At 46.0% G+C, this 21,567-nt stretch overlaps 1 protein-coding gene across 4 annotated transcripts in view; it reads right to left on the bottom strand.

The window, feature by feature from the left end:
- The window catches only part of TNFAIP8 (TNF alpha induced protein 8), a 131,834-nt gene that overhangs the window by 30,966 nt on the left and 79,301 nt on the right, over window positions 1-21,567 (bottom strand). Inside the window, exon 1 of one of the 4 annotated variants that reach the window (XM_060636309.3) lies at window positions 7,367-7,961. The exons of 2 other annotated variants lie outside the window; for them this stretch is intronic. In XM_060636309.3, coding sequence (XP_060492292.1) covers window positions 7,367-7,406 — 40 coding nt within the window. In that variant the 5' untranslated portion in view covers window positions 7,407-7,961. Of the gene's footprint in view, window positions 1-6,606; window positions 7,343-7,366; window positions 7,962-21,567 lie in introns of those variants that run through there. One more of the 4 variants, XM_060636308.3, reaches the window with a different exon arrangement.

Raw genomic sequence — 21,567 nt, forward strand, 5'->3', positions numbered from 1 at the left:
CCTGACACAGGGCTTGATCCCACGAAACGTGAGATCATGACCTGAGCCAAAATCAAGAGTCAGACACTTAAATGACTGAGCCACACAGGTGCCCCAGTGAGTTGATTTTTTTAAAATGCAGCTTACGCTATCATTTTAGGCACAACCCACTAAATGAAGAGAGGTATACGATGAAGCTCAACTCATTCTTTTCCAAGTTGTCAGCATCCTTCTCGTACAGATGGAAATGTTGACAAATAAACAGTTTGTGGCAGATCGAGTGACTCTGCGTTACTCTGAAGGGAAATCACTGGGTCTGGAGATTTCTCTGGCCCTACTGCATGCTCTGGCACTTGCCCACTTTTTGGGCTGTTTGCTGGATTACCCACAGCCAGGAACAGGGAACCTAATCATCTACGTTATCCTGACTGCTTACTGGTGTCATAGTTCGGTGACCAGAAAAGCGTGATACATATTCAGTCTGATGAAAATTTCAGAAGTGAGGAAGAAAAAGGCCCAGACACCCTGAAGCCGGGGGTGTGGAACAATGTCGGGTCATCAGTGATGTCCACCATACAGAAGATGGTTTGGCAAGGACCTTTAAACCAATGTTCCACTTTTAGTCCCTGTGAGCACTCTGTACTCCAAGGCTAATGACTACATAAAAGGAAACATGATCACGTCTGGTATTTTAGACCCTATGCTGGACCTCTTACATTATACATGACATCAAGGTCAGCCGCACCCAGGACCATGCATTTCTTCAGAGCCTTTCTTTTTCTTTCCATCTGCAGAGAAGGGCCGGCACAGGGAGGGAAGAGGGGAGAAAACCGGTACAGTAATGCTTAGCAAGGAATGCTGTTATAGAAGCTGTCGCACCTCATGAGGTCCCTAGGCGGCGAGGACCCTACCCAATGTGGCTTTCTGGTGACAGAAGAAATGAACAAGTTACCACCATGGAAAAAGTGAGCTGTTCTCTCCTATGATAAATACTCTGCCAGGTGTTGGTCCCGTTCTTTCTAGTGTGAAGTCTCTATGAGGAGTCAGTCCTCAGGCATACCTCTGTCCTGTCATTTGGCTGACTTCAGTCATCCGACTGCCAAGTTGATTGATCACAACAGGCTGCCTGAGGGGCGCCTGAGTAGCTCAGTCAGCTAAGCTCCCGACTCTTCGTTTGGGCTCAGGTCAGGATCTCACAGTTCATGAAATTGAGCCCTGTGTTGGGCTCTGTGCTGACAGCACAGGGCCTGCTTGGGATTCATTCTTTCTCTCTCTCTCTCTCTCTCTCTCTCTCTCTCCCCCTCTTTCTCTGCCACTCCCCTGCTCACACACTCTTTCTCTTTCTCTCTCAAAATATATAAACTTAAAAAATAATAATAATAAAGGTTTAAAAAACAAAAAAATAGGCTTCATGAAAACCCACCAGGGAAGTGAGGACCCCAGAGAGGGCAGACCATGGTGAGACAGATTCAGCATAGGTAACCTGAAGTCCTGAGAAACTACCATATGGTCACTGAGGAACAGGTCAGTTACCTGTTAAAATGACATTTCAACCGAGGAGGGCTACCATCGAGAGTGTAAATATCTGTGCATATTGCCAACAAGTTAATTCATCACCAGGAGACATTACAAGTTAACTGAGTAGATCACAACGGACTTGAGGATCACTCACTGTGTATACCCATCTTGCAGATTTTGAAGAAACTTGAAGCCGAGTGGATACTATAAGGTCACCAAATTGTGATAACCTAATATACACATAACTGAAGCCTATTTCATCTCAGTGACCAGGGGAGTCCACACTCCCTTTTCAAGTTGGCGACTCAAAAAACCTTGTCCCAAAGGTGCTTGGGTCTCCCCCAACCCTCCACTGCAGTGGGCTCCAGGTACCCCCTACCAGCCCTGCTGGGCTCCTAGATCCCCTCACCAGGGGAGAAGAATGCACTCAAGACTCCCTACCCGTGTCCCTGAGAGGCAGGAAAGAGCCTGGGTCTCCTCTTTCTTCTCCAACACCTGGCCTCTCCACCCCTTGCTTCCCGAGCCAGGGTGCAAACGAACACAGACCACAGGGAGCATCCCCCTGAATGCCAAGCTTGAGGATGGGGGGAGGGTAGCTTTGGGACATTCCCAGGAGTATCAGGTCAGGGTTAAAAGCATGGGTTCTGCGGATAGTCGGCGTCCATTCACACCCTGATTCCACTTTTTCTAGCTTTGTGATGTTAGGCACAGTTTGCAACCTCTCTGGACTTCAGATTGCTTTACTGTTATGTGGAGTCAACACAAGGGATTATTATACAAGTATTAAATGAGATACATAATCAGTTGCTTGGCACTGTGTCTGGCACACAGAAGACCTCAGTACATTTTAGTTTCAAAACTGTGTCTTCAGGGGCGCCTGGGTGGCTCAGTCGGTTACGTGTTCCACTCTTGACTTTGGCTCAGGTCTCTCTCTCTCTCTCTCAAAAAAAAAAAAAAATTAATTAAACAGTAAAAAAATTTACTTTTGAGAGAGAGAGACAGAGACAGAGACAGAGACAGAGCACAAGCAGGGGAGGGACAGATAGAGAGAGGGAGACACAGAATCTCAAGCAGGCTCTGGGCTCTGAGCTGTCAGCACAGAGCCCGACGCAGGGCTTGAACCCACAGACTACAAGATCATGACCTGAGCCAAAGTCAGACACCTAACTGACTGAGCCACCCAGGCACCCCCATTAAATTTTTTTTTTTTCTAATAAAAATTAAAAAATAAAGGAGAGGGGTGCCTGGGTGGCTCAGTTGGTTAAGTGTCTGACTTCGACTCAGGTCATGATCTCACAGTCTGTGATTTCAAGCCCCATGTTGGGCTCTGTGCTGACAGCTCAGAGCCTGGAGCTAGCTTCTGATTCTCTCTCTCTCTCTCTCTCTCTCTCTCTCTGTCTCTCTCTCTGCCCTTCCACTGCTCACGCTCTGTCTCTCTCAAAAATAAATAAACACTAAAAAAAAATTAAAACAAAAATAAAGGAGAGATAAATGCCTAAAATTGGACAAAGTGTTGAGGATACCTTGAAGAATGGAGCTCAGTCACTGACTGTATGAATAGGAAATGATCACCTCATACCACTTACACTGGGGAAGAAAACAGATGTGGTCTTGCCCTCCAGAGCTTGTGATCTGGAGAAGAGATGCTAAACAGTAACGGCAAGGCCAAGAACAGGTGCTCTAAGAGAAGGCAGATCCTAATTCAGGCTGGAGGCTCAGAACAAATCCCTCCAAGGAAGTGAAAAGAACGTCAGGTGGGGAGAAGGAGATAGCCGGCAGGAGGCCCAGCAGGTGCAAACACTCTGAATTAGGAAGCTGATGGAAAAGAACCAGGAAAGACATCAGGTGCGGTGAGGAGCCCAAGGTGGAAGGCGTGGCCATCTGCTGTGGGAAGGACACCTACTCCACAGACACCTAAAGGGAGGGAATGGGTGAAGGTGAGTCTGTCACTCTGGGGGCAGGAAGTTGAGGGATGGTCTAATGGCAGGCCTGGTGAGGAGGCAGGAGAGAAATGGGTGAGGGCAGGGTAAAACCTATTAGGGGCCCCAGAGGAGGAGCTGAGCTCACTCACAGCTCCAGGGTCACTTTTTCCCGAGTCCCCACATAGCAACCCCTCCTTAACAATGGCTTCCTCACAGGGCACCTGGGTGGCTCAGTCGGTTAAACGTCTGACTCTTGATTTTGACTCCGGTTATTTGATCTCACAGTTCATGGGATCGAGCGCCGTGTTGGGCTCTGTGCTGACAGCGCCGAGCCTGCTTGGGATCCTCTCTCTCCCCCTCTTGCTGCCCCTCTCCCAATCTCTCTCTCTCTCTCAAAATAAATAAACATTAAAAAAAAAACTATAAAAAAATGTCTTTCTTACTTTCTGGTACCAAGGCTACAAGAACCTAGACGAAGGAATTATGCATCCCATGACGTTTAACAGTAGAAAGGTCCTCAGAGATCAGAGCCGCCCTTCATTTTTTCTATTTCACAATTAAGTAATTTACTCAACAGGATGCCCCTAAACGCAAAAAATGTGGCCGTCAGCCTATCTCCTCAGGAAGCCGCCGTCCACTGGAAACTGTTGGTGTCTTCCTTTCTATGACCTTCCCCTTTTTCGCAAAGTGGGTTTCGTCCTTCATTTCTCTTGCTTTCTTATTCACATCATGCCCGTATATCTTAAATTCATTCAGCTTTTAATAAAGCCAGGACTGGATTATTTCTTTCTGTTTAATACTCAAGCACAATCACCTATTCATTTGTAAGCAGGCAAAATTCAGTCAATTCTTTAGGAGGTGGCCATAGACTGAGGATGGAATCTCAGCCCTCCTGGCACAGAGTCAAGTGCGTTCTAAGCTATGATGGCTTAACAATATCCCCAGTCATTTGCTTCCACATTCATTCACATACACAAATATGTTGGCCTCTAAGGACTTCTGAATCGACTTGATATTTTTTTCAGATTTAACCCAAAGAAAGTATAAGTCTCTCACTGGAGCTCAGAATAATGACTTACAAGCATCTCCCATGATAGGAAGTCAGGCACCAACTATCGCAAGGCAATGTAGACATTGTGAAGAGCCTGTGGTAATGCCACACTAAATGAGATACTCAACTCTATCAGGAGAAAAAAAAAAAAAAGCTAAGGAGAGGGGAAAGGACTAGTGAGGAGAGAGAAAAAGTAATATTTTACACAGGGTAAGTCCTTTCAAAGACATCCGGGGGTGACAGCTAAACAGAGGGTTCTAGATTACAGCTAATACCCAGCCTTGTAAGAAGTGCCCAGGATATGGACACACACTCACACACAAACACACCCTTTATTTCCTGGCAGAAGTGACAATGATTCTGTGAATAAAGTATTCACGCCATCTCCCTGCAGAGTTATTCCATATCTTTCCCTAATCGCCATCAATGTAAAACTGTAGCACCTCATGTCGTATTTTTTTAAAATTCTGGGCCTTCTGTAAAAAGCAGAGTCCAGACCATTTTGCTGCAGTTCTGCAGAATGGAAATGATGGCAGGTGGAGGTAGTAAGGGGAGGACCTAGTAGGGAGGGGCCATCAAGCACCCTCTTCACCCTCAGTGTTTAGGCTACTATCCAGAGAGCTGGGCGGGAGAGAACAAGGTGGATGCCGCAAGAGGAATATAGTCTACACTCTGCGATGACGTTTTTTCCATCTTCCCCCCCTGCTCCTTCTTTCCCAAAAGAAAGGAAAAACACACCTGGGAGAAAATGCCAATTTAAATATTACTTGTAGTCAGTACAAGAGTTCACCAGGCTGGATTCTCTCAGCCTGTTTCCTATCTGCCTTTGACTACCTTTGACTTACTATAAATTGCTGTTATAAAGACAAAAAAAAAAAAAACCAGCCATCAGCACATGGCTCCATCAAGACAGAGGCCACAGCCAGGAAACATTAATCCCCCACGCTCCACATCAAGCTCAAACACAATGCTCCTGGCTGTCATTTTTCATTCACAACAGCCTCATATTTCTATTAAACAACCTCTTTTACTGACTTCTTTCCCCACACCACATAATAAGGTAAACACCAGCCCCCAGAGACCACATTATGAAACACAGAGCTTTACTTTGGGAAAGGAATCAGTAAAAAGACAGAAGAGGCCAAGTTTGAAGGGATCTCCCTAAGTCATTCACCTCTACCAAATGGAGAAATGATGGGGTTCCTTTCTGCTCCCCAGGCTCCCAGCGGCTGCTGCCATTAACTTGAAACTACCAGTTTCCCAAGAGGCTGCTCCAAAAGAAAAGGAATTTTCATAATTATGAACAGTCTCCTCTCCTACTACTCTCTAATTTTCCCCAATTCTCCTCCCTCCCACCCCCACTTACAAGAGGACTTTTGTACACATCGAGTTTCAGGAAACAAAGCATACAAACATTCACACACAAATAAACTCCCAGAACTAACACCAGCGTATAATTGTGTTTTCGTTGGAGCTTTTCCAGCCCTGTCACCCGTTCTCTGTTAGGAGTAAAGGAAACCCTTTGCCTGGGTGAAGTTAGAAACAGACAAACTCCTCAGTTTACAAGCTGCCCAAGACGCCCCTCACATCTCTGGGCTCCCTTAAGCCCCCCAAAAAATGAATTCACCACTGAAAAGTCAGTAAAGAAAAAAAAAGAAAAAAACAACAACTAACCTATTCCCTAAATGAAGATCTTTCACTTCTCCCCCTCACTCGGCTTCCCCTTTTAACCGGAAACACACGGAGTTTCCAATTTCTGAAACCCTTTTTAAGGGTCCCTCAACTGTTCGGGCTCTTGCAAAGAAGTCCTAATGCAGGCAGGCAAGCGCTTTTCAAAGCACATTTTGCATTCTTGGAGTCAGTACTGGGGCCGTTTCCTTTCCAGACAAATCTACAAAGCAGCTTTTAGTGGGCTGCCTGCGCTAAATCGGACTCGTCCTCTCCTTGTCTCGTTGGGGCTGCGGGGTGAGCAGGGTACAGGGCTCTGTATAGTCAGCTCTAGCTGAGCTGCGACAAAGTAGCCACCGCTCGTTGTAAAACTCCCATCTGCTCCCCTACTACGCCTTTCCTCCACATTCCTCCGCGGGACTTGGCCGCTCCCCCCGCCCACCAACCCCCAAGAAATCAAAGCCATACCTTCCTTGGATTCTTCTGCTTCGGAGTGCATGGTGTCAGGGTAACCGGCTGCAGGGTCGATTACCGCTGACATGTACTCAGACGAGCTTCAAGTTTGCTCCGAGGCCAAAACCCCGCTCACGACAGAAAATAAAAGGAAGGGGAGCCACTAAAATCAAAACCTCCCCGGGGCGGAGGGCTGGTTCTGGTGCAGGGATTTTTGCAGGGGGAAACTTCTGCAAGAGTGACGAATCGCGTCTCGGCTGGGCGGCGGGAGTCCGCCCCCGGGGCCGCGCGGACCCGGCCCGTCGCAGGGCGGAGGCGACCTGGCGCGGCTGGCGGGGCCCAGGCGCACGCAGGTGGGGTGGAGGCCAGGACCGCAGCCCGACTCTCGGAACAGGCAGGGCCGAGGGGCGCCGTGGGCAAACGTGACCGAGGCTGGCTAAGCCTGTGAAATACATGTGCAACTAAAGCAACAAGGCTCATCTCAGCGCGCGCTGCAATTGCACAGAAATAAGAAATGCACTTACGGTCACAGAAATACCCCTGGATCTTTGGGTTACATTTTTCGGCGCCCATTTAACTTTCCTTGTCTTGGGGTCTGACATGCCAAGAAATAAGGATGTTGAAGCTGCTCTGGTTTGTACGTTCCTTTTGCGGGGAAAGTAACGTGGCCCTTGGTCCATGTGGCTGGAAGGACCAGTTTCACCAGGCACAGGCAACCTCACCAGCCCAAGAGCAGGGCCTTTTGAAGAAAGTGGGGTTGGCCTCCACCCCTTACCTTTGCACTGAAAAAGCAGACAAGGCGGCTTACTCAGCATAACCCGGGCGAGCACTCTTACTCAAACCCCAGCTCGGGCGCGGGAGCAGCTCCATTACAAGGTAGCTCTAAGGATGGTCCTCGGAACGGAGAGCGCCCTTCCCTTCCCGCGCTACTGTCGACAAAGCGGGATAAATTCTTTCCAAATGCCAAAGGGGGAGGCCGGTATTCCGGCTTTTGAAATGCTGATAGAGTAGAAAGTCTGGCAGAGCGTGGGGAGGAGAACTCAGTTCTGCCCCCTGGTCTGGTCCACTGGCTCCTTACAATTGGTTGAGAGGTGGGCGTCTTCACTTGGTGAAACCTTGGTTTTTCCTTCCGAGGGTCGTGGATTAGAGCTGACATGGAGATACCTGTCTTAATGGAGGTATTTTGCAGAGCACTAGTTTTCTCACCAATCTAAGGCAAAAGATGCCCCAATAACATACCGGAAAGATGGTGAACTCTGAGAAAAGTTATATTCTTTTAATAAGTATCTTCTCCAGCTGCTTTCTTTTTCCTCATTTCCCATTTTTATATGGGCAAAAACACAAGAGTAGGCACTAAGGTAAATTTGGTGAAAACAATACACAAAAGATCTGGATTTAAAGAACCTGAATTAAAATTTATCATTTTTTAATGACTTTCAGCAAATTAATCTCTTTGGGCCTCCCTTCCCTCACATGTAAAATGAGGATTACAAATAGTATTTACTTGACATATTTATGTTTGGTATTAAATAAGGTAATAGAAGCGGCACCTGGGTGGCTCAGTTGGTTAGCCGTTGGACTTCGGCTCAGAACATGATCTCACAGTTTGTGAGTTCAAGCCCTGCGTCGGGGGCTCTGTGCTGACAGCTCAGAGCCTGGAGCCTGCTTCCGATTATGTGTCTCCCTCTCTCTCTGCCCCTCCCCTGCTCACACTCTGTCTCTCTCTCAAAAATAAATTAGAAAACATTAAAAAAAATAAGTAAGGTGATACAAGCAAAAAATGATTTGAAAAGCATAAAGTCCTACAGAGATTATTACAAAGTATTGCACCATTAAAAGTAAATTTTTGTAGAAGATGCTCAAACTTTTTATTTCAATATTGGGTTTGAACAGGAAAAAAGCATTTATGCAAGTCACAAGCAGTAAAGGTGATTATAAAGATTAATATAAGGCCCAGATATGCAATCACTTCCTATTACTGAGTGATTCTAACATAGCTAAGACCCTAAGCAGACCTTTATCTCCATTTCACTGAAAGGGCAGGATGATGACAGAAAGACAGCTAATCCAGAGAAGAGGAGAAACATCTGGATAATATGAGTGCTGTGGAGCCTCTCCTGGAAAGTGACCTCACCACCTGAAGGGTAACAGTCTGCATCCTTCCGAAAGTCACAGTTCGCTGCCTGGTCCCCTCTGCCACACATTCTCAGTCAGGAGCTGCGAAGATGTGGACCTTCACTCGGCAACCTCAAACTTAATGGAGGAGACGTGACCATTCTGATCCCAAAGAAATGCTCCCCCCACCAGTAAGAAGTGACCTTTCCTGGCCTGTCCGAGGAATCATTCTGGAAGCCCTTGTTGGCACACACATCATTGGTCCTCCCCCTCCCTCACCACAGCCCCTATGTCTGCAGATGTCCACCAGGGGCCCTACAGGATCTCATCAGGGCTGTGCACCACACGGTAAGACAGCTCCCATTCATCTATAACTGGACTAAGGTGTGCCACCTTTTTCAAGGTGATGGTTACGCAGACTCAGACAACCCAAATTCCGGGCCCAGTCCCCTGCAGGCAGGGCTCATTTTCAGCCTCTTCTTGCAGAAAGTGCCCTCATAAGAATTATTAAATCTCCTTTTGCAAGTCCAGTTACGTACAAACCACATGAGACGCGTTAAAATACATGCCCTTGATGTTCTGCTTGTTTTTACACCGGCTTCACAAACAGGCCTGCAGCCCTGCTCAGGTTAGCCAAGGAGAAGAAGGGCTGCTGAATGAACAGTCCAAGGGCAGCCACGTCAGCCTCATAATTCAATTCAGAGTCACTGTAGCAGCTCCATCTTTGAACAGTGGCTCCCCCACCCCCATCCTCAGGAAACCTGGAAAAAACTTGTTTAGCATTTAAATGCAATCCAGCAGTCACCTTGGGGAAGAACGTCCAGATTCAGCTCAAGAGTAAGGAACATGCAGCATATTTTAAAACACTGTAGGGGCACCTGGGTGGCTCAGTCAGTTGAGCATCTGGGCTCTTGATTTCAGCTCAGGTCACGATCTCATGGGTTCATGGCTTTGAGCACTTAGTTGGGCTCTGTGCTGACAGCACAGAGCCTGCTTGGAATTCTCGGTCTCTCTCTGCCCCTCCCCTGCTCACTCTCTATCTCTGTCTCAAAATAAATTAAAAAAAAAAAAAAAAGAAAGAAAGAAAGAAACTTGGGGCACCTGAGTGGCTCAGTCGGTTAGGCATCTGACTTCAGCTCAGGTCAGGATCTCGCAGTTTGTGAGTTCGAGCCCCGCATCAAGCTCTGTGCTGACAGCTCAGAGCCTGGAGCCTGTTTCAGATTCTGTGTCTCCCTCTCTCTCTGACCCTCCCCCGTTCATGCTCTCTCTCTGTCTCAAAAATAAGTAAATATTAAAATAAAAATAAAATAAAAAGAAACTTTAAAAGACTGTATGGGGACAAGGACGCCCCTTAGTCGCCAGTATAATCTTGGGCAAAGTGCACTGCCCCATCCCCCCATGCCACAAGTGAAGCCAAAGGACAGCAGATTCTCTGGGACTTCCCTGTCATTTCCCATATATGCTCAGTCAGTCACTTCATCTTGATTTTGCTCTGCTTTTATTCAAAAGGGGATTAGTCCCTGTTCAGCCCCCAGAGAATAATGCTCCAGTACTCATGATGATTTACCTCCTGTGGAATGTGTTCACTCTTGGATGTTTAAGAAATATTCCAACAGGGGCACCTGGGTGGCTCAGTTGCTTGAGTGTCAGATGTGGGCTCAGATCATGATCTCCAGGCCCCTGAGTTGGAGCACCTCGTGGGGCTTGCTGCTGTCAGCACAGAGCCCGCTTAGGATCCTCTGTCCCCTCTTTCTCTGCCCCTCCTCTGCTCATGCTCTCTCTCTCAAAATAAATAAACATTAAAAAAAAATTAAAAAATAAATATTCCAGGATGCTTTAGTCCTGCAATATGCTTAGAGGTCACACCAACAATCATTATAGACCACCTGATACAAAACAGCAATTAAGTTGGCAATCCTTGTCACTTAAAACCAAACTGCACTTACACACACAGTGTGGACCTTCTGCTCGTGCCCAATAGTGGATCTTCCGCCTTCTGTGTCAAGATGGGAGACTTAACATACTGGCTAGGATTCTGGGTGTTTTTCTATTCATCCGGGCATTATCAAATACGTATATGTATCACATGTGAACGGACTCTGCCCATGTGGAGCTTACTGGTATAATTTTGGCAATCTTGAACACAGATCTAAACAACTCAGCCTTTCAAGTGACCTTGATTTTAAGGAAGGTTTATTAACACTCTCTTAACTGAATTTTATCACAGAGCAGCAGAAAAATCTTTTTTTTTAAGTTTACTTATTTATTTTTGAGAGAGAGCATGAGTGGGGGAGGGGCAGAGAGAGGGAGAGAGAGAGAGAGAGACAGAGAGAGAATCCCAAGCAGGCTCCGTTTTGTCAACACATAGCTCCATGTGGGGCTCCAGCTCACGGACTGTGAGATCATGACCTGGGCCAAAATCAAGAGTTGGACGCTGAACCAACTGAGCCACCCAGACAGCCCTAAAATTCTCCTCTTAAATTATACTTCAACAAAGCTGTTTTACAGAAAAGAAAGAAAGCCTGGGCTTTGGGGCCTTTTGCTTATAGCTGTCCAGATGTATGCTAAGAACAACAAGGTCAGCAAGTTTTCAGACTCACAAAGGACAAGACCAGCAGAATCAAGAAGAGAAGAGAGGCTTACTCAGGAAGTATCTGCTCATAGTCAACAATGCTGTACATTCTCTGCAGTGAAAAATACTAAGCATCTGTATAAATTAGTCATATACCTACACTTTCAGGACACAAAAACCCCACATCATAAGGACATCTATTGTATTAAATAGGTTTTTTTTGTTTTTAATGTGTATTTATTTTTGAGAGAGAAAGAGAGAGCACAAGCAGGGGAGGGGCAGAGAGAGAGAGGGAGACACCGATTCTGAACCAGGCTCCGGGCTCCAAGCTGTCACCAGGGCTCAAACCCACGGACCTCGAGATCATGACCCGAGCTGAAGTTGGACGCTTAGCTGACTAAGCCACCCAGGCGTCCCTAGTATTTTTTATTTCTAAACTGCTGACAGGAGACTGAACCTGTACACAGGACATTTTAAGGCAGAAAAGAACAAGTTGTTTACTTAGTATAAAAAGTGGCTTTCTGCTACTTGACTTTGAGGCTCTCCTCAACTCCTGTTGTATGATTGCATCTACACTCTTGAAAGTGTCTGGAAGACTGCCATGCTCTACGCATACAGCTGCCTTTCAGCCTCTCTCCTCACAAGTGTTGAAGATCTGAGTTCTTGGGCTCACCTGGTTGAGGCCACAGGCTTTGCATCCTTGTTATCCTTCCCAGACATTTCTGTATTTTACCTTCGAAAAAAGGGCTGAGGTTAAATGGGTCTCTCCCCACAGCCCTCTCCTCCTCCCACCCTGGCCCTGCTCTCCGTGCCTTAAGAAAATATTTATTTAGGAGGCACCTGAGTGGCTCAGTCAGTTGAGTGTCCAACTTTGGCTCAGGTCATGATCTCATGGTTCATAGGTTCAAGCCCCACATCAGGCTCACTGCTTTACTGCGGAGCCCGCTTTGGATCCTCTGTCACCCTCTCTCTCTGCCACTCTCCTGCTTATGCTCTCTCTCTCAAAAATAAACTTAAAAACACATTTTTTTTTTATTTACCAGAAATGGAGAAGGGGGCTCTCCGTTGATAGTGGAGGTCACTTATGTATCTTCTCAGGTGGAGAAAGAGCCTAATGCTTATGCATTGCTGGGTACTGGGATGAGGTTGGGGACTTCAGAGTGGGGCAAAGCACTGCTGTACATCAAGAAAAACTGCTGAGGGGCGCCTGGGTGGCTCAGACAATTAAACATGTGACTCAATAACAGCTCAGGTCATGATCTCACGTTCGTGTGTTCGAGCCCCGTGTAGGGCTCTTCACTGACCGCTCAGAGCCTGCTTGACATTCTCTTTCCCTCTGTCCCTCTGCCTCTCCCCCCCTCAAAATAAATAAACTTTATTTAAAAAAAAAGAAAAGAAAGGGGCGCCTGGGTGGCGCAGTCGGTTAAGCGTCCGACTTCAGCCAGGTCACGATCTCGCGGTCTGTGAGTTCGAGCCCCGCGTCAGGCTCTGGGCTGATGGCTCGGGGCCTGGAGCCTGTTTCCGATTCTGTGTCTCCCTCTCTCTCTGCCCCTCCCCCGTTCATGCTCTGTCTCTCTCGTCCCAAAAATAAATAAAAAACGTTGAAAAAAAAAATTTAAAAAAAAAAAAAAAAGAAAAGAAAAAAGGAAAACTGCTGGGATTCAGTGTGACCATGGAAGAGGGGGGAAGCTGCCTCCCAGGGCCCTGCCTGGGAGTTTGAAGTGTGCTATGGGTAAACCCTCTCATTCTCCTTCTGTGACACCTTCAGCAAATCCCACATCCTCACTAATGCTCTGAGTGTGAGTGGACAATTCTGAAGGGATGGAAAGAAGTTATGACATCTGAGGTGGACACACTGGGAGACAACAGCACATCTGGGATACACTTGTTACCTCAGCTTTCATTGTCTGTGTTACTTTTCCTCTAAGGAATCTTCCTTCCTTGCTAAAAAAGTGTTTAGCAGATGCCTAAATACACATACACTCAAAATCAGGCCCGAAAATATTATCTGAAGAAGGTATGATGCATGGTCTTTCTTTCATAATACTTAACGATGATGCCTTGCATTTACATAGATTTTATTGCAGGTTTATTCATTCATTTTGAAGGAGAGAGAGTGATAGAGAATGAGAATCCCAAGCAGGCTCCAATCCCAAGCTGGCTCTGCCAGCTCAGAGCCTGAGGAGGGGCTTGAACTCACAAACCATGAGATCATGACCTGAGCCAAATCCCAGGGTCAGACATGAAACTGACTGAGCCACCCAGGCGCCCCTATATAGATTTTATTAAAAAAAAAAAAAAGATTTTATTCAGACTTCCCAGTTAGCCCCCTTGGGTCATCATACCCATTTTACAGATATGTCATTAAAGAACTCTATGCCTTGCTCAAGATTACAAAACTAAGTAGTTGTGTTCTTTGGACCTCAGTAAATGCAGTCTACGCTCCCTGTATCCTCTAACTAGACTTTCCCATTCTATGAAACTACACATGTGAAATTCAAATCCTTTATTTTGCAGAATAACTCAAAGGCCACTCTACTGGGAGACTTCCAGAGTTCGAACTGACCAGGATGCTAGCACAGACTGCTCAAATCGCTCCGTCTGAATGCTTAGACCACAGCCTCCCATGAAAGTTACTCCATTCCTGATGGTCAATGCTTTAAATAAGCTATACGTTCAATAGCTTCTATTTATTCAGTTACATGAAACTACTACAATTAAAAAAATTTTTTTTAATGTTTTTATTCATTTTTGAGAGATGGAGAGAGACAGAGTACAGTGGGGGACGGCAGAGAGAGGGAGACACAGAATCCGAAGCAGGCTGCAGGCTCTGAACTGTCAGCACAGAGTCTGACACGGGGCTTGAACTCACCAAGATGAGATCATGACCTGAGCAGAAGTCAGACACCTAACCGACTGAGCCACCCAGGCGCCCCTTTTTGTTTTTAAATAAAAGTTCGCTCAGGACCCTAACTAAACCTGCTGGCATGTGGGGCTGCCGGGAGCAGGGAAAAGAATACCAGACTTGATACAGGAGAATGGCACCTGATGACCTTAAAGCTAGGAAGCACTGCCTCCTGTGCATTAGGATGTTTTTTCCTCTTCCTTGTCCTCTTACTTTCCTTCGAAGAATGGGCAAGCCATTTAACCTCTCTGAGCCTCCGTTTCCACATCTGTAAAATGGGGTTAATGCCACTTATTTAACAGAGGAGAAACAATAGTGAAATGAGGCAAGAATTGGATGAAGCACTGAAAGTTCTAAAATCCCCCTTCGACCCTTTCCCGAATACTTTCACGAATGAGGCCAGGTTGTTTTAGGTTGCAGAACATGTATTTGGACGTCCTAAGTGCCGGCCCCACAGACATTCCAGACAGATATGGCAACTTGATGCGCATGGTCCAGTGACAGAACGTGAACACAAAAGGACTGGACTTCCTTCCCGTGCCCAGACTAATGGGGTCAACACTGGGATAACATGAGAGGGGTTCCTGACGGGATGCACCAGGAAGAAGCAAGGCAGGACTGAGACTGAGCCTGGAAGTCACCGGGTCCCATCTGACCCACCAATGCCTGGCTTTCCTCTGGAAAAGCAGCAGGAGGAAAAACTGATCCACAACCACAGTCTCAGAAACTCTGGTTAGGAGGGAACCTCAGAGCTCACTCCTCTAGTCCTCGACCCGGCTGGTGAAGCAATCTCTTACCCCCATCCCAGGCAGCAAGCATTCAACCAGGCTGTCCTTGCTGACCTCTATTCAGACTCCCTCCTCAAAGAGACAGCCTCCTCTCCTTTCTGACCCCTAGGGGTCTCCTCCTTATCATAAACTGAAATTCCAGAGCAGGGATTGTTACCTGACGGCCACGCGAAGCACCGACTTTACACCTTCCGGCAAGGATGTAATTTTGTAACGAGATGAACACATATTTTTTAACTCGATTGTCTTTTTTAACAACCCAGGGGAGATCCTCCTCGTACTGGCCAGGGGGCTGCAGTTGAAGGCAAGGTCAGATGGTTACGCAGCTTTCCAGTGCCTGCCACACATCTGTTGTTGGTTATGGTGAAGAATTCAGAAGCAGGAAGCTCTGGAGGACGTGGTGGCAGTGACCACGTCTTCTCTCCCCTGTGCGCTCACTCCAAGGCCGTACAAAACGATGCCAAGACAGGTTGGGTCAACAGGCCCTCCTTGCTGGCACCTGAGCAGTTAAGAAGCTTTATTCCGGTTTCTGAATAAAATGTGAAATCCACACGGAAACGAAAGGAATGCTTCCTATGTGAAATCTGCACCGCAGACCCCTTCCCTGAGATCCATTTGAAAGTTGAATCCTCTCCAAGTTGGCATAATTTGATTTTTACATGGAGTTTCTGACCCAGGTAGAGTGGCTGTTCAATCACTTTTGTGCCCACTGGTCACTATGTTAGAGACAGAAAACCCTGGAAGGCAGAGCTACAGGGCAGGACAGGCTTGCCAGGTGAATGTAGCCAAGGCTGAAACCCAACAGATCAACTCAGCAGGTGGTAAAAATACGAACCAAAGGAGACCTTATCCAAACAGCGTTTCAGTGGGGAAGGGGAGACTGTTTTGCAAGTAAGACTGAAAGGATCAGTTTTTCCATGTGAACAGGTCAGGTTACACAACTAAAGCCTTTCAGCTTCTCCTTAAAGAAGAAATATAGAAACATGTCTAATCATTATGATTCACCAAGTCAGAGACATCACCGAAACAAATGTATTTTCTGAGAAACTGCTAATACGAACAGGGAGCCTGCCTACCGAATACAAAGTCTTATTAAGCCCATACATTTCCCAGCAGAAACAGAAGAGAGCTAAAACTTGTAACTTTCTTCATCTGCAATCTACTTCACTGGAATTTTTACCACTGAATTCAGCCAAGTCCCATCATACACCATTTTACCTTCTCGACTTCAACTACCTACAATCAACCCAAAACAGAAACAGAAAAAACATAACAATCCACATATTGCATCCACTGCCATTCATTTAATGATTTTTATGCTGCAGAGCAAGCCTGAGACAGAGCTGGGAATTGGTTGGTCCCCCCTGCCTCTTGTCTCTGTATGGCCTCCCCACACTGTGAGCCTCTCCTGCACGGATGGTGAATGTTGTATTTCAGGCTGTGTATTTTTTTTGTATCCAAGTGCCTCCAAAGACAAGCCACAATTTCATCTAGTCCCACAGAAAGAGCAGCCCACTCCAATGGTAGAGGAAACACTTAGACAGTAAGTCTTATACTTACTGGAAAGTGATCTGCTATTCTCCAATCTGGTAATTTCCTAAGAGGTTTTCAAAAATAATATGACCCCAGACAGTTTTGACTTTACATATGACTCTCCTGTATTTAACCAAACTGGCACCTTAGATTCTCATGTGTTACAGTGGTGTGGTCAGAATTGTTGAAACAGACTCATAAATTTTTTTAATGTTTAGTTTTGAGAAAAAGAGAGAGAGAGAGAGACAGAACGTGAGCCAGGAAAGAGCAGAGAGAGGGGGAGACACAGAATCCGAGCTGTCAGCATAGAGCCTGACATGGGTCTCAAACTCACGAACCGTGAAATCATGACTTGAGCCAAAGTCGGACACTTAACTGACTGAGCCACCTAGGTGCCCTGAAACAGACTCATAGTTCTGGCCCTGAGGTCCCCAAATTGTGTGCTATGCTGCTGATGGCACTACAGCAAGCTCATGGGGCTGTTGCAGGACATTTTAAATTTTTGAGGAAAACAAAGCATCATTCAACATCTCTCAGAAACTGTATGAACTACTTCAGGCAAGTTTGCAGTGTAACATTAGACTGTGCTACATTTCTTTTAATGACATCATTTCTCTGAAAAGCTAGGTTGTTGGCAGTTGCTGTGATAAAAAGCAAGTATTATACGAAAAAGTACATAAGACAGGAAATTAGGGTAGTGGGATCCAATCTGATTTCAAGATTTGAGAAGCTGTGAGGTGGCCAAGGCTCAGTTTATTGCCTGACAGCCCCAAATTCACCCTTCATCACCTGCTCTAAGAAAATAAAGACAGCACTTTGAACACTTTTTTTTCTTTTTTCTTTTTTTTTTTTTTACATTTATTTATTTTTGAGAGAGAGAAGCAGACTGCAAGCAGGGGAGGGGCAGGGAGAGAAGGAGACAGAGTCTGAAGCAGGCTCCAGGCTCTGAGCTGTCAGCACAGAGCCCGACGCGGGGCTCAAACCCACAAACTGTGAGATCATCACCTGAGCCGAAGTCGGACACTTAACCGAGTCACCCAGGCGCCCCATAAACACTTTTTTTCTTTTGCCAGCTAATACAATTCTTAGCTTTCTCGGTGGGGTGCACTACAGAGAATTTACGGGAAGAAAAACTTTTCCTTCCTGGTTCCAGTGTGCTCTTGTGAAAAGCCTCCCCACATAAACAGATTTCCTTCCTAGTGGGTGGATTTCCAGCAAGTTCTATCAGCACAACACTACAGGGACTGCTCTCCCATCCAAGGAGCCATGGCTAGCCAACCTCAAGGTGTGACATAGAAGAGGGGGAAGCTCATGGGTGGTGCTCTATCTTGAACCCATGGTAAGTGCTTGCTCCTTATATTAGCTATTCCTCCATTTTTTACAATTGTCTTTAGTTGGTAGATAGCCTATCTTCATCAAACTTAATATTTCTTATACTGGCTCAGTTGGTTAAGCATCTGAATCTTGGTTTTGGCTCAGGATGTGAGCTCATTGTTTTGCTGAGTTCAAGCCCCACATCTGGCTCTGCGTGGGCAGCGTGGAGCCTGCTTGGGATTCTCTGTCTCCCTCTGTCTCTGCTCCTCTCCCACTTGCCCTCTGTCTCTCTCAAAATAAATAAACTTAAAATATATATATTATTTAAGTTGTTTTCTTTTTTATTATTGTTTTTAATTGCGGTAAAATACACATCACGTAAAATTTGCCATCTTCCTCATTCTTAAGCGTCTAGTTCAATTGTACAAAGTACAGTTACATCGTTGTGCAATCCTTACCATCATCCATCTACAGAACCCTTCATCTTGCAAAACCCAAAGTCTGTACCCATTAAACACTGACTTTCCATTCTCCTCCCCTCTCAGTCCCCAGCAACCACCATTCTACTTTCTCTGATCCCACTACTGTAGATGTTTCATACAAGTGAACTTACAGAGTATTTGTCTTTTTTTGTGATTGGCCTATTTTACTTGACATAATGTCCCAAAGGTGCACCCATGTTATAGCTTGTGTCAGAATATCCTTCCTTTTTTTTTTTTTTTTAAATTTTTTTTTTTTCAACGTTTTTTATTTATTTTTGGGACAGAGAGAGACAGAGCATGAACGGGGGAGGGTCAGAGAGAGAGGGAGACACAGAATCGGAAACAGGCTCCAGGCTCCGAGCCATCAGCCCAGAGCCTGACGCGGGGCTCGAACTCACGGACCGCGAGATCGTGACCTGGCTGAAGTCGGAGGCTTAACCGACTGCGCCACCCAGGCGCCCCTATCCTTCCTTTTTTAAGACTGAATGCTATTCCCCTATTACACATAGGAGCTGCCTATGTGTAAGGAGGAGCTGCCTACTATATTGGTAATTTGTATTTATTTATGCTAAGCTTTCCTGTTCAAATCATCATGTCTCCCAACTGGGTCTTGTCTGAACCATGCAAGGCCCAACAGGTATACACATTCTATTAGTAACTAATGACGAATCAAAGAAAAACATTATTTTTAAAAAATGTTTATTTATTTTCAAAGAGGGAGCGTGTGTGTGTGAGGGGGGGGAGGGGCAGATTGAGAGAGACAGAGAGAATCCCAAGCAGGCTCCAAACTCAGTGTGGAGCCCGATGCAGGGCTCGATCTCATGACCACGAGAGCATGGCCTGAGCCAAAATCAAGAGTTGGATGCTCAATAGACTGAGCCACCCAGGCACCGCCAAAACATTATTTTTTATCTTTCGACTTATACATATGCTATCTTCCACATAGCTACAAAATTATTAGCACAGAAATATGCATTCAGTTATTAGACTTAAGCACTTAAGAAATGAAATGGTTAGGTATTCCTTGTGTCCAAGAAAATGATGTGAAAAAACTAGAGGCACTAAGAGTGAAGCATGTTGGGAAACTTTGTTCCAGCCCACATGTTTGCAGCTGCCATGAGGGCTTGTCTGCTTGGATGGCTCCTTAGGCTCACCCTGTCCAGGAGCATCTGTCCATCTGAAGGCAAAGACAGACCCCACCAACAACCCCCACCACCATCACACACACACACACACACACACACACACACACACACACACACCATCTTGATTTTCTTCATGATATTAAATTATTTCTCACTTAGGCAATGGTGGCTAGAATCCTATGATGGCCTCTGACTTAGGCTGCTCTGTCTCCCTTTATTTCTAATCTCACTAAGTCCCATCATCAGAACGTTTCCTGGATAGGCCTTTTTTCCCTCCATTCCTACAGTCGTGGGTCCAACTATCATGTCCAGCTGGTATAATCGAACAGATTTCAAGCTGATTTCCCTTAAATGAGACCAGGCATAGAAACTTCAAATCTCCAGAGGTTGGAAATACAACAACCTCTACCTGCCACAAGTACCTGGCCACCTCAGCCCCCCACACCCACATGGAGACACAGAGATAAGCAGGCTGTGGGCGAAGGCACCCGGGATGCCAGCTGAACACCCACCTCTCTCTTCCAAAGCAAGCAAAGGCAGTGAAGTACGGCTAAATGACAGCACCGGGGCCGAACCACAAATGTGCACCCCCTGCCTCCCCCCAAGCAGATATGAATGACTTGAGAAGGACTCATTCAGAAACTCTGACACTTGTTTTCACTAACTGGAAATTACTGGAAACAACTATTACAGCGAACCATGACACTTTGTGCAACCACAAGCCACCTTGTGGGAGCAGCTGCTCTCTGCTATGTTACATCCCTTTTTTTTTTTAAACCCATCCCCAAACCCTGCTCTGGTCTCAGTTCCTCCATAAAGCCTACTGAAGTTTACCGTGAACTTATGCTTCCAGAGTGAACTTCTATTATAAAGTTGATAATCTTTTTTTCAATGTTTGTTTGTTTGTTTATTTGTTTTTGAGGGAGAGAAAGTGCGAGTAAGCAGGGGGAGGGGCAGAGAGAAAGAGAGGGGACAGAAGATTCGAAGCTGGCTCTGCACTGACAGTAGAGAGCCCGACTCAAGGTTTGAACTCATGAACCTCGAGATCATGACTGAGCCGAAACCGGATGCTTAACTGACTGAGCCACCCAGGCGCCCCTAAAGTTGATAATCTTGATGTTAGTTGTCTTCTGAGCCAGATTTGTAAGCTATTTAAAACACAAGATTATACCTCGAGGGTTTTTTCCCCCCTCCTTTCCAGAGAGCAGAACACAGACGCTTGGAAGGCACGATATCACTAGTAATCATTTAATCATTTCGTAATATTGAATTATGACAACATGTAAGGACAATTTTAATTTCCCCTTGCCTCAGAGGTACATCACGAGGAAATGTGTACATAAATATCTGTTATCTTCAAAGAAAGAAACAAGAAAAGAAAATTTGCATTACATCTGAAGAGCCGGTGCCGGGAATTTGAAACGATCCATAAATCTATCAGGTTTACAAAAAAGGCCATCAGATAAAGAGCCAAGGGGAAAATAACTCTGACAGCTGCAAACCTTCTGTTTTACAACATGCAGAGAATGGACGCACTTCCTTTTAACATCCCCATAAACAGCGTGAGGAGCAGAGGCAAGCACCCCCAGTAGAAGCCACTGGAGCTTAGGCTGCAAATAATGAGTCGTGCTGGTCTTCGCAGAGGCAGCCTTCCTCACCAGTCACCTATCAAGCCCAATGTGTTTGTCCTAGGAACCATTAAGAAGATGGATTGGACACAATTCCATTTCAGTTGGTGGGATTTCCAGGGCCAGAGAGGTACCAGCAGCAGCTGCCCACTTTCAAAGAGAGGCAACCTGGCCAGCCTCAGAATGGGAGTTTTGTTTCCTTTAGGTTAAGAACTAACATCCGGCACTGGGCCCCCTGAATGTATATACTAATAAATCCCAGATGGGAATCCCAGGCACCTCTCTACTCAACGCATGAACTTCTCTTGGGCAATAAACGTTCTATTAAGCCGGTCTCTCAGGAACGAAGCGTGCTTCCCCTCAGAGGCTGTTTGCGTTTATAATATGCTGTTCTAAAGCCAGTCTGGGATCCACTGTTGCACAATATGTACTTAATTTTGCCATCTGTTTTCTTAAGGGATGAGACCGACCTGTGAAATGAAAAGGCAGAACCT

The sequence above is a fragment of the Panthera onca genome, chromosome A1 (genome assembly GCF_046562875.1).
Source record: "Panthera onca isolate mPanOnc1 chromosome A1, mPanOnc1 haplotype 2, whole genome shotgun sequence".
Classification (NCBI taxonomy): Eukaryota; Metazoa; Chordata; class Mammalia; order Carnivora; family Felidae; genus Panthera; species Panthera onca.